The sequence below is a fragment of the Saccopteryx leptura genome, chromosome 7 (assembly GCF_036850995.1).
Source record: "Saccopteryx leptura isolate mSacLep1 chromosome 7, mSacLep1_pri_phased_curated, whole genome shotgun sequence".
NCBI classification, from domain to species: domain Eukaryota; kingdom Metazoa; phylum Chordata; class Mammalia; order Chiroptera; family Emballonuridae; genus Saccopteryx; species Saccopteryx leptura.
Genome location: NC_089509.1, coordinates 113605355 through 113616696, shown reverse-complemented (window position 1 = coordinate 113616696; position 11342 = coordinate 113605355). Strand labels below are relative to the sequence as shown.

Here is an 11342-nt window from a genome sequence, read left to right as displayed (position 1 = left end):
TCCCCAGGGACTTGTCCTCGGCCAAATGGGAGCACTTTTCCACATGTATGTGAAACAGTCCTCCACAACACAGGGCAGAACAGGCTGGAGACAGCAGTGGTTAAAGAGATGGGAGAGGTCACTGGAGCGCAGTGGGGGAGGAAGGCTTTCAGGAAGAAGTAGAAGAACAGATAGGACTTGAAATGTTGGGAAAGGGGAAAAGCTTTCTCGGCAAGAAGAGAGTTCCCAGGAAAGGCTCTGAGATGGGTAGGATCTGCTGCAGGCCCCCGGGATCTGCCCTCACCGCTTCCGTTTCCTCCTGTCTGGTGACTGGGACTGGGGACCGTCCCAGGTGGGCGAAGGGGAGGGCTGGAGAACTCCCTTACGACAGTTTCAGTAATGGATCTAGCATTGTCCAAGAGCAGGCAGGGCTGCTTAAGAGAGACATGCAAGACCTCCCTGAGTCCAGGAGGGGCTCACTCAGTTCCCAAGCTTACCCACAAGAGGCTGGGGGGGGTGGTAGTCCACCTGGAGAGACCTCCCCCCTTCCAGAGAAGGAATGGACGCTCCGTCAGCCCTGTGTGCAGGACTGGCAAGTCAGCGGGCCCGAGGACCACGTCTGCCAAGGGCGGTGGGCGCGAAGGGGGTCCACACACCTGCTGGACTGTGAGCCTGGAGGTTCGTTCACAAGGATTCAACGATGTAGTAGGCAGCTCCCAGGGCCCCCAGAGCCATAGCCACAGTCCCGAGGGTTCGGAGCACGCGAATTACGATGACTGGAGTGTTTCCTTGTAGGTTTTCTGTGAAGCAAAGTCGAAGGCACACAGGTGGGGGGAGGTTGGGCTTTCGTTACTGTCTATGGGCAAGGGAAACTTTCCCATCGTTGGGGGGTTCCCTCAGGATGGCAGGAATACCCATCTCCCCTCTACTGACCCTTCTCTCAAGGGGATACAACTCTCCCCACCCCTTCCCCAGGATCGGAGGATGGGCTGGCCTGGGACGCCGGCTGCCCTGGACACTCAGGGAGCCAGGTTACAGGGGTGGTGGAGGCGGCTGTGTACCAGGCCCCGTGCTGAACCGTCACACCCTGTGTCTCCTCAAGTCTTGCAACAACCCTGTGAAGGTTCTGGCATGTAGCTCCATTTGGGGATCAAAAATCGGAGGAAACATATTACAGTCACCACAGAGGGAGGGAAAACTATGTGAGAATGATAATTATTGTGAGGAACGCTTTCTTTCACCAGTGCCGTATCCATTTGCATAAAAATCCTGTTCAAGTAGTAGTGGTTCTTGCTTAACGTGAGCATGTATTTCAAGCCAAGAGCCAACATCCTTCTCCACTGAGAAGCGGAATGCTTATAGAAGCAGGTGCGACAATTTGAACAGAATATGTCTAAGCCTGGCCAGGTGGGACCCCTGCCCCTTCCCTCACACTTTTCTTTTTTCAAAATGTTTATCTTATTGATTTTAGAGAGAGCGGAAGGACAAGAGAGACAGAGATGGGAACATCGATCTGTTCCTGTATGTATCCTGACTGGGATTGAACGGGCAACTTCTGCACTCAGGGACGATGCTCCAATCAACCATTCCTGTATGTATCCTGACTGGGATTGAACGGGCAACTTCTGCACTCAGGGACGATGCTCCAATCAACCATTCCTGTATGTATCCTGACTGGGATTGAATGGGCAACTTCTGCACTCAGGGACGATGCTCTGATCAACCGAGCCATCCGGCCAGGGGCCCCTCTCGCTTTTTCTAATTCTCAATGTTGCTTTTGCCTTTTCTTCCCTCTAAATGCTCTCCCTTTAAAATAAGCCACAGAGGGTCCCAAGGTCCTTGGAGACTCAGCTCAGATGCGACGGACATCATCACACAGTCTACCTGGACCCACCCCTGTTTGGGAGGGAGCGCTCCCTTTCTCTGAAGCTCTGAACACCTCCCATGGGACACGGATCGTCTGGCTCACAGCTGAGTTTCCACGCGGAAGTCTCAGCTTACCATGCAGGCTGTACGGTTTTTAAGGGTAGGGCCCCCTGGTCTGGGTTCCCTCCTAGCATCCTGGGCAGATTAGGTTCCCCTCCTTGTCGGTTTTAAAGGGAGAGGAATCCACGGCACAACCCGCCCGCCCGCAGGTGGACAGAAACACTCGGCGTGCGGGAGGACAGTGAGTAGTGGTGAGTGGCAGGCGGCCCTTCCTGGACTGGACTGACCAGGTTGTGCACCATTTTTAGCTCTAGGCATGTTCTTCCAACACACCCGGGTATCTGTTTCGCTTCATGGGTCTAAGAGATGGTGCTTTGCAAGAATGGATAGGAAAGGGGACCTGGGAGTGGGGGCTGGGAGGTTGGGAAGAGGAGTGGGGGGAAGGTGGGAGATGGGTGGGTTCTGTCCCTCCCTTATTGGTATGGGATTCTCAAGTGGAAGGCCTCTGCCGTGGACATTTGTGAGACGCTGCGTACAGGCAGAGCTGCTCTGGGCCCAGAGCTGGGGGCGGGTGGAGGCCCCTTGCCCAGCTCTGTCACCAGGGGAAAAGGTTCCACCCGGTGGTTTCTAGGAAAAAGTCAAAGAGAGCAGATACTTTGGATGATGCTTGGGGGACGGGGGGTGGGGTGGGGGGGGTGGGGGGCTGTCCTGTCATGAACAGACCAGCCTGGGGCACTGTTGCCTGTCGGGGCTGTTAGAAAAGGCCGGGAGTCCCTTTATGTGGGGTGGAGGTCTTGCTATCACCAAGGGAACATGTAAGTTACAATCAGTATTTGTGACTAAATTCCAGGGGAAATTCTGATGCTCTCAGCTGCGGTACGGACCTCGGAAGGAGGCCGGTAGCCAAACAGAGCATTTAGTCACAAAGCTTTCGAGTGACACGGCATTTATGAAGGGCTGCTCTCTGAGAAAGGCAGGTGCCTTTGAGGAAAAGAAAAATGACCCCCCACCTCTGAAGAAAATCGGCCCCTCTCTGTGCAGGTAGGGTACCCTGGGTGGGGTGGGTCTGCCCAGAAAAGCCGGTGCCGAACCCTGGACTGTGGCCACCCAGAGAGAGAGAGGCTTTCCCTCTGGCCTAGGATTCCCAAGAGGAAGTGACACATGACTGCTAGAATAAGGAACCGCACGCCCCGCGGGCCCAGCCCTCCGTGCGCTCCAGAACCTGTAGAAGGTGAGGAGGTTTGGGAATCCTCTCCCCGGCACGGTCAGCCAGGCCCGAGGCAGAAGGACGTCGAAGATGCGGCTGTGACACAGGCCCAGACGACGCCAGCAAGCGGAGCTGCCGGGACACGCGGTGCAGGAGCAGCAGGGGCGCGGGCCCCCTCGCGACACAGGCCCTGGGTGGACAGAGAAGGAGAGCGGTGAGGGACCCACCTGTCCCCGGGAGGCTGGGGGAGAGCCTGGAAGACCCGGGAGGGGAACGGACCGCGTGGGAAACGGGCTGCTTTACGGGCTGCTGCTGCTACCGGGGGTGGAGGGGTGGGGGGGGGACCAAAACGAGGCCGTCACGGCGTGCACCTGGACGGTGCCCGGTCCCGCACACCGTTAGCCATCCCGGCTCATTGTCCCAACAGCCCTGTGAAGCGGAGGACTGTTATTCTCAGTTTACAGACGAGGAAATGGAGGCTCAAATAACACGAGGTCGTGCCCGGAGAGCAAGTGGGCCTCAGCTCAGGATTCTGTGGGCAGGGGTGGCTGCAGAGGACGCCCCACCCCAGGGGAGGTGGCGCTGCCATTCCTGTGCCTGGAGCTGCCACGTTCCATTTTTTTGGGGGGGGGGGGGGCGGGGCTCACTGGCCCACCCAGAAGACGGGCGCTGCTCCAGGGTACATACAGCCCTTGGGATGCTTTCCTAAACGTGTGTTCGTTTCTGTCGTGCTGTGCGGTGGATCCCAGCGGAACTCAGAGATGGCGCCCTCTGCTGTTTAAGAGTGCTTCTGGCGCAGAAAGTCCTCCCCTTGCGGCGACTCTGGCCTCCACTTCTCGGAGGGAACTGTCGACTCCTTCAACCAAAGCACCATGAAGCCAATGACTAACCTTGACCGACTCAGTCCACGTCCTGGTTAGACCTGCCCAAGACGCATACTTTTCCTGGACGGAGGAAGGTAGGTCTTATCTTTGTTTCTGTTTTTAGTTTAAAAATTTTTGGAAAGGACCTATAATTCCCATACCATAAAATTCACCCCTTCAACCTGTTCAGTGGCTTCTCGTATGTTTACAGAGAGGTGCATGACCATTATCACTATCTAATTCTAGAATATTTTTATATTTCCCACCAAAGGAACTCTGTACCATTAGCTGTCCCTGCCTATTCTCCACTCTTCCCAGTTCCTGGCAATAGATCTGCCTAGTCTGGCCATTTCCAAAGTGGAATAATTCGATATGTGGGCTTTCGGGGCAGACTAGCTTCTTTCACTTAGCCTGATGTTTCTGAGGTCCATCCACGTTGTAGCGTGTATCAGCATATCTTTTTATTGTCAAATAGTGTTTCATCGCACGGCCGGACCACATGTTGTTTATCCATTCCTAAGCTGATGGACATTGAGTTGCCTCCAAGACTTGTTGGCTGTCATGAGTAGTGCTGCTGAGAGCATTCGTGTGCAGGTTTTTGTGGCGACGTACATTTTTAATTCCCTTGGGTGTATACCCAGGAGTGGAATTGCTGGGTCCTGCAGTAACTACGTGGTTAACCTGTCAGGGAGCTGCTAGACCTTCCCACAGAAGCACCCCACTTTACACCTGCTCCAGCAGAGGATGGAGCTGCTGACTTCTCCACAGCCTCACCAACACGTGTCACTGTCCATCTTTCAATTAGAGTCATCCTAGAGGAAGACTTGTATTTTTTTTTCTTTTCTTTTTTTTCCAAGTGAGAGGAGGGGAGATAGAGAGACAGACTCCCGCATGTGCACTGACTGGGATCCACCCAGCAACCTGTCTGGGACCAATGCTCTGCCCATCTGGGGCCATGCTCACAACCAAGCTATTTTTAGCACCTGAGGTGGAGGCTCCACAGAGCCATCCTCAGTGCGTGGGGCCAGTGCGCTCAAACCAATCGAGCCATGGCTGTGGGAGAGGAAGAGAAAGAGAGAGCGAGAGAGAGAAAGAGAGAGAAGGGGGAGGAAGAAGGGTGGAGAAGCAGATGGTCTCTTCTCCTGTGTACTCTGATTGGGAATTGAACCTGGGACGTCTACACGAAGACTTGTATTTTCTTTAGCTCCAATATTTTCTGCGTACAAAACATTCGGACTTTAGAAAATGGCATCCTTTATTTAAAAGGCCCTCATCCGTCATTGCCAACATTTGTTCCCACTCTGGCTCAACGGGAGGAAACGCCTTTGCAGAAGGGTGGGTGTCCATCGTAACCACCGAAGAGCCACCACCATTTTCTGCGCTGCCTCCTTAATAAGCAGAACTCCTCCATGGCGGGGTGAGTCATGTGCATTTATGAAAAGATTTAGTAATGTACAGTTTTGCATTCGACAGAGAACAGTTCTAAAGGCCACAATCCAGAAGTGGTTAGCTCAGTGGTTGATGATCATGACATAGACGATATATATTGTTAACACTCGAAACAATTTCCAGATGTTAAGAACGGATTACTTTCTAGCCAAAGAACTATTGTGTCACACCGATTCCTTGGATATATTGCTTCCGTTCACACTTCTTATTTATATTATGTCCATACCTTCCCAGAGGGATACGCGGTGGCCTCAGGAGTGTGGTCTGCTCAGGACCACAGAGCCACGGGCACTGGTTCACGGTAGATGGAGGAGAAGCTGACAGAAGGGTGTTTTTCATCATGGGGAGACCACCAGACCTCTTGGGATCAGATGGAAGGTTAGGAGTGTAGGTAAGAGCTAGCATTCTGGAGTCAGGATAGACTGAGGCTCCCTCCTCAGTGCCACCAGCGCCTGCTTGCCAGTGAGTTGTTTGAGTTCTTTGGGCCTCCGTTTCCCCATCTATAAAACGGAGACGATGATACTAGCATGTTCTTTATAGGGTGGTCAAGTGAGAAGAGTGACGCAGATGGCTGAGCAGAATGGGGGGCGCACATACATGCTTGGTGATCAGTGTTATTAGTTATTACCATTAGTAATCGTGGTATTAACCAGCCCACCTCCTGCGCTCCACTTGAATTCCCTCCCCGCCATCCAATGCTCATTCAGACTCTGGCTACCCGAGAAGACGGGGGACCACTTTTCCTGGATGCCAATTCCATTGTCAGAGCTCATCGTTAAGAGATCTTTTCATGTTGAGCAGAGAAATCTGCCTCTGACTCCCATAGGTAAGAGGGCCAGACTCAACAAATACAAACACAGGGCACTACTTATGAAATATTTGAGACACGCTTATACTAAAAAGTCTTTTTAAATCAAAATTCAAATTTAACTGGGTGTCCTGTACGACACTGGCAACCCTTCGGCCTCGGGGGAAAGTCCACCCACGTCTCCCACCTGACAGGCAGATTTGCTCCAACTCCTCCTGCCAAATCCCAACACCACCTGGCTCTTGCCTCTCCCTGCTTGTCTCATCCCGCAGCAACCTGGACTTTCTTCTTTGGGTTGGACTATGGGGACCTCTCATAGCACACAGGATAGACCGTGAGGACAGAGCAAAGCAGCATGACCACCGCCCTCGTCCTGAACAGAGTAATTCTATCAACACGTCCTTGGTGTTTCCTTCCGCGCGCCCACGCGGCACCCTGAGTCCTGAAGGGCGGGTACTAACCCCGAGCCGTGTTAACCGTTCCCGTGTACGTGTGGGCTCAGCCTTCTTCAGTGAGACTCAGCGTGCTGAGTGCCTGGGAATCCTAGTCTCTTGGGTGAAAACAAATCCCAAACCCCTCACCCTCTACAAGCACAGCTCCAGAATACATGTGAACAATGCATCGCGCGTCCTAGGAGAACCAGCTTCTGGGGTAACCCTGGGGCTCCAGCAGCAGCAAGGCTAGAGCTGCTAAGCCCCAGACCTGCCCACCTGTTTTCTTGGATCCAGAGGATGCTTTGGTGCCAGAGTGCTGAGACTGCGGGCCCCGAGCCGACTGTCTGGCTTTGGGGTCCGGGAGGGCCTGGTTCCCAGGCTGCTGGGTGGTGCACCTCGGGCTGGGCTGCTGCTGTGGGGTGGACCCCGAGCTGGGCTGCTGTGGGGTGGACCCCGAGCTGGGCTGCTGTGGGATGGACTCTGAGCCGGGCTGCTGGGTCGTGGACCCCGAGCCGGGCTGCTGTGGGGTGGACCCCGAACCGGGCTGCTGTGGGGTGGACCCCGAGCCGGGCTGCTGTGGGGTGGACCCCGAGCCGGGCTGCTGTGGGGTGGACCCCGAGCCGGGCTGCTGTGGGGTGGACCCCGAGCCGGGCTGTAGTGGGATGGACCCCGAGCCGGGCTGCTGTGGGGTGGACCCCGAGCCGGGCTGCTGTGGGGTGGACCCCGAGCCGGGCTGCTGTGGGATGGACTCCGATCCGGGCTGCAGTGGAATGGACCCCGAGCCGGGCTGCTGGGTCGTGGACCCCGAGCCGGGCTGCAGGGGGGTGGATTCGCAGCTCCGCTGCTGCTGGGAGGCGCAGTCCGAGCTGCTGCGCTGTGAGGAGGAGCCCTGGCGTCTGGACTGTGACTTCTTCTTTTTGCCCTTCTTCATGGTGGGTCCTTCCGACCTCCTTTCAACCTGCACGTGGACCTACATGGAGCTGCCGAATCTCCCGGCTCCCTCCTGGGGGGGCCGTGTGCTCCTGCCCTGGCGGGATGCTCTGCCCTTGGGCTGGACCCAGGCACCACAAGGAAAGGTCACCCACACCCCTCCTGTGAGGTCACAAAAGCCAGGGCGGCTCCTATGGCAGTGCCCTGGGGACAGTCTTTTCTGCCAACACCAGCTTGCTTGACCTCCCTCTTCCCTGGTTACTGGGATGGGCAGAGGGCAGCTGCCAGACCCCTCACCAGCCTGGGGCAAGCCTGGCTGTGACAACCTGGATCCCCATGGCTCTGCGACTAGAGCGCCTTCTCCAGGCCCCTCGCTGCTGGCGCACTCCTGGGTGTCTGTGCTGTCAGCTCGCTCTAACCTGGCTGTCATACTCAGCTGTCACCGGTCTCCACATATCAGAACAACAGCAACAAACCCTAAAAACTACCTCATCGTGCATTCTGTGTTTTAGGTAACTTTACGGAAGATTTGGGGGGGGGTCTCTGGAAAGCCCGCGGCCTCCTGCCATCTCAGCTGTTCCCCAGATTCCCTTACAGACAGTAGCTTCCACCTTTTCCCAAACCTGCCTCCCCCCCCCCCCAGCTGTGGGAAGGTGTTGGGGGTCTCCAACTTCAATAAGAACCCTTGCATCGGGGAAAAGAACAAACACCCTCCTGCCGTGGACCAGCGCGGCTCCTAATTCTGGGTCCTGAGGGAGAACGGTGCGGAATTAAGAAAATAGACTCGTGGAGAAAAGAGGATGGGATCAGGAGGCCTCTTAAACGCTGATGGCAATGTCTAAGTGCCCCATAGCCCCAGTTTGCTTTATTATATAGCCATATGCAAATAAGGAAGTCTTTGATACAGTCACACAGCTGAGCCATAAACAGGAATCCCCCCACCATGCAGAAGTGAAATCAACCAACATCTGAACAAACAAACAGTGAGAGGAAGGGCATGTAAATTGCTTCCAGCAACTTAAGGAAGCAAGTGAAGTGGGTGCAAATACTCAGCTTCATAGCCAATGTGGAGGTGGGGTGGGGAGAACTTAGCCTTTTGCTAAGCCTGGAATCTACAAAGGCTTTTTGCCACTTGCAGTTTACCACCCACATCCTCTAAACTGTTTGGAAAACCATTTTCCTCAAACTCATTATGCCAGTCACAACGGACTAGGACTATCGTTCAAACCCCAAACATGGCGAATCAATTAGGAGACTATGAGTCTTACTTGAAGTTAACAATGTGATTTTCCTTTTAGGATGGGAGAGAAAAAAACCCCCAACAAAAACCCTTTTGAAAGACAACCTGAAACTTCATATTTTGCCTCCAACATAACATGTGTTTGTTCACAGTAGAAGACAACACAGATGCAGCAACACCAGGTGGGTGTGTGTTCCACTGTTAACCCTGGCGTCTGTGGGGGGTTAGGGCAGACCTAGCGAGGCGGCATCCCCACGCGAGGCGGGACCCGATGTGCTCTGTGAAAGGACAGGCAGTATTTTAGGGAAGTCAGGGGCCTGGAAAGACCTCGCTGATTCTCTTTCTGCAGAGGAGAAACTGAGGCTCAAGGTTAAATCGCCTTTCCAAAGTCACACAGTTCTAAGATGCCATGGGGGGCATCGTCGAAGGGGTTAAACCCCCTTCAGGGCTCTCTCTTTTCCTGACTCCAGAAGGCAATAAGGAGTCAGATAATTATACAGGCTTTAAAATCAATGAATTAATAAAAAAAAAATCCCCTGCGCGAGAGGAGTGGAGGAACGAAAGGCAGGAAGAATGAGAAGTGAAGAGAAGTCAGATCAACCAGGCCGGGCGGAATTTGGGCGTGAGGCGGTTCAGGGAGCCGGCGAGGCTATGAGAGGGCCGTGACCCCCTGACGGCGAGAGCGGCAGATTGCGGGGGGCCTCACTTTAGACCAGAGAGCCTGGAGCCCGGTCAGGAACCCCGTCCAGGATTAGCAGGCAGGTCACACCTCCTAACGACTTTCTCTCTGCAAAACCAGATTTTCAGGCACCAGTGGGCTTTTTGATTGAGGGCCTCAACCTGGTTTAAGTCAGGGTTTCTCACCCTCAGCCCTATGGACACGTGGGCCAGAAAATTCTCTGCTGCGGGGCTGCCTTGGGCACTGTAGGAAGTCTAGCAGCAGCGTCCCTGGCCTCTGCCCGCGAGATGCCAGTAGCAACTACTGCTCCTTCCATGTTGTGAAACCAAAAATATCTACAGACATTGGTAAACATCTGTGTGTGTGTGTGTGTGTGTGTGTGTGTGTGTGTGAGAGAGAGAGAGAGAGAGAGAGAGAGAGAGAGAGAGAGAGAGAGAATTGCCTCTGGCAGAGAACCACTTGTTTAAATGAATTAAATACATAGGTGCAGACGCATATCGGTAGAATATCCTGGTAGAAATGAAAGAAGCACTCCATTTCACTCCAAGGAGCCAAAAAGGGCACAGAAAAGAGGTCCCCGTTCCCTAGAGAGCAGTGTCAGGCTTTGGGAGGGCGGGAGACTTTCTACGGCAGTAGAGAAATGCGTGGGGGTTCCTTAGTGGTGCGGTACCCAGATGCCAGGGAGGGCACCTGCAGAGTAACAGGTTGGGCCAGGAGGACGAGGAGGAACGGAACTGCCATAGTTCTTTGCTAGAGCATCTTCCCTGCCCTCTGCCTTCCGGCTGGGACACAGTTTCCTAGCCTGAAGTCCGACTCCTCTATCACAGTCACCGCCCACGGTCCCGGGCTGACGCGACATGCGTGCGTCTAGCTGGAGTCCAGCAGGAGCGCCGGAAGTCTGCTGAGCGCGCCTTGCTTCCCTGCATTTGTGAAAGCCCTTCCCCTCCATCTGGGCCTCTCCCTCTGTGTCAGAACACTTCCCATCCCCCAGATGCAGCTCAAGTGGACCCATCAACTCATCAAGCCTCTCTCAAGATCTCTAACTGGAAGCCATCTCTCTCTCTCTCTCTCTCAGCCCATATCCCACTCAGCATGGTGTGAGAATGGCTTCTACCCTTGCCTTCTCTCGCGCTCCCCACTCCCTGACTGTGGGGACCGTGAAGGGCCGAAGTCCAGAGAAAGGGCTCAAAGTAAGCTGCTTGAGAGCGAAGGCAGAAGGCAGACAAAGAAAGCAGGACACGTTGATGGCGGTAAGCGTGGACAATCGATCGGAGATGAGGCACCTCGGAGACCGCATCGCTCGGGGGTTGTTTTTAAAGGTGGTCTGGGGCTTTCTGGCCTTGGCTGAGGGTCACGGTTGGAACAGTCCGTGGTCAAGGCTTTCCTAACCAGGCATGGTAAGCATGGGAAAAATCTCATGGACTATTGAGGAGAGTGAGGAGAATGAGTCTAAGGGGAGGCAAAGTTAGGTCGTCAGCATGAGGTTCTGACCAGATAGTCCCTAGTGGTTCTGGCCCTCAGGGTTCATCCTGGGCACCCAGAACAAGTGTGTTGACATTTGTTCTGAAACTAGCATCTTAGAACTGAATGTCACCTCCGACACCAACTGGCCCTTGGCCTTCACGTATAAGGAGGGCAACCAACCCGCAGAGGGGACAACTTGCTCTGGTTGTCAGCAGGAGTGGCACAGCCTCCAGTCACCGGGCTTCGGACTAGGCTGCACAGAGCACCTCCTTCTTCCCCACCGCGGCCCCGAGGGGCTTCGGGAGACACAGGCATTTGGTGCTCATTTCAGAGCTCTCTGCCTTGGCCCCTCAGATCCGCAGA

At 54.6% G+C, this 11342-nt stretch overlaps 1 protein-coding gene across 1 annotated transcript; it reads right to left on the bottom strand.

Moving 5' to 3' along the window:
* Positions 1-673: 673 nt before the first annotated feature.
* SPATA3 (spermatogenesis associated 3) lies at positions 674-7597 on the bottom strand. The gene is made up of 4 exons (XM_066346516.1): positions 7557-7597; positions 6943-7205; positions 3128-3302; positions 674-779 (listed from the first exon to the last, which is right to left on the bottom strand). The coding sequence occupies exons 1-4, from the start codon at positions 7595-7597 to the stop codon at positions 674-676; spliced, it is 585 nt and encodes a 194-aa protein (XP_066202613.1).
* Positions 7598-11342: the final 3745 nt, after the last annotated feature.

What these genes read in the sequence shown, in the direction of transcription:
- SPATA3 (XM_066346516.1), bottom strand. Translation starts at nt 7,597, where the DNA reads ATGAAGAAGGGCAAAAAGAAGAAGTCACAGTCCAGACGCCA. An exon ending in AAGTCACAGTCCAGACGCCA is followed by an intron (nt 7,206 to 7,556) that starts GGGCTCCTCCTC and finishes ACAGCAGCCCGG; the next exon opens with TTCGGGGTCCACCCCACAGC. An exon ending in CTCTGGATCCAAGAAAACAG is followed by an intron (nt 3,303 to 6,942) that starts GTGGGCAGGTCT and finishes CTGTCCACCCAG; the next exon opens with GGCCTGTGTCGCGAGGGGGC.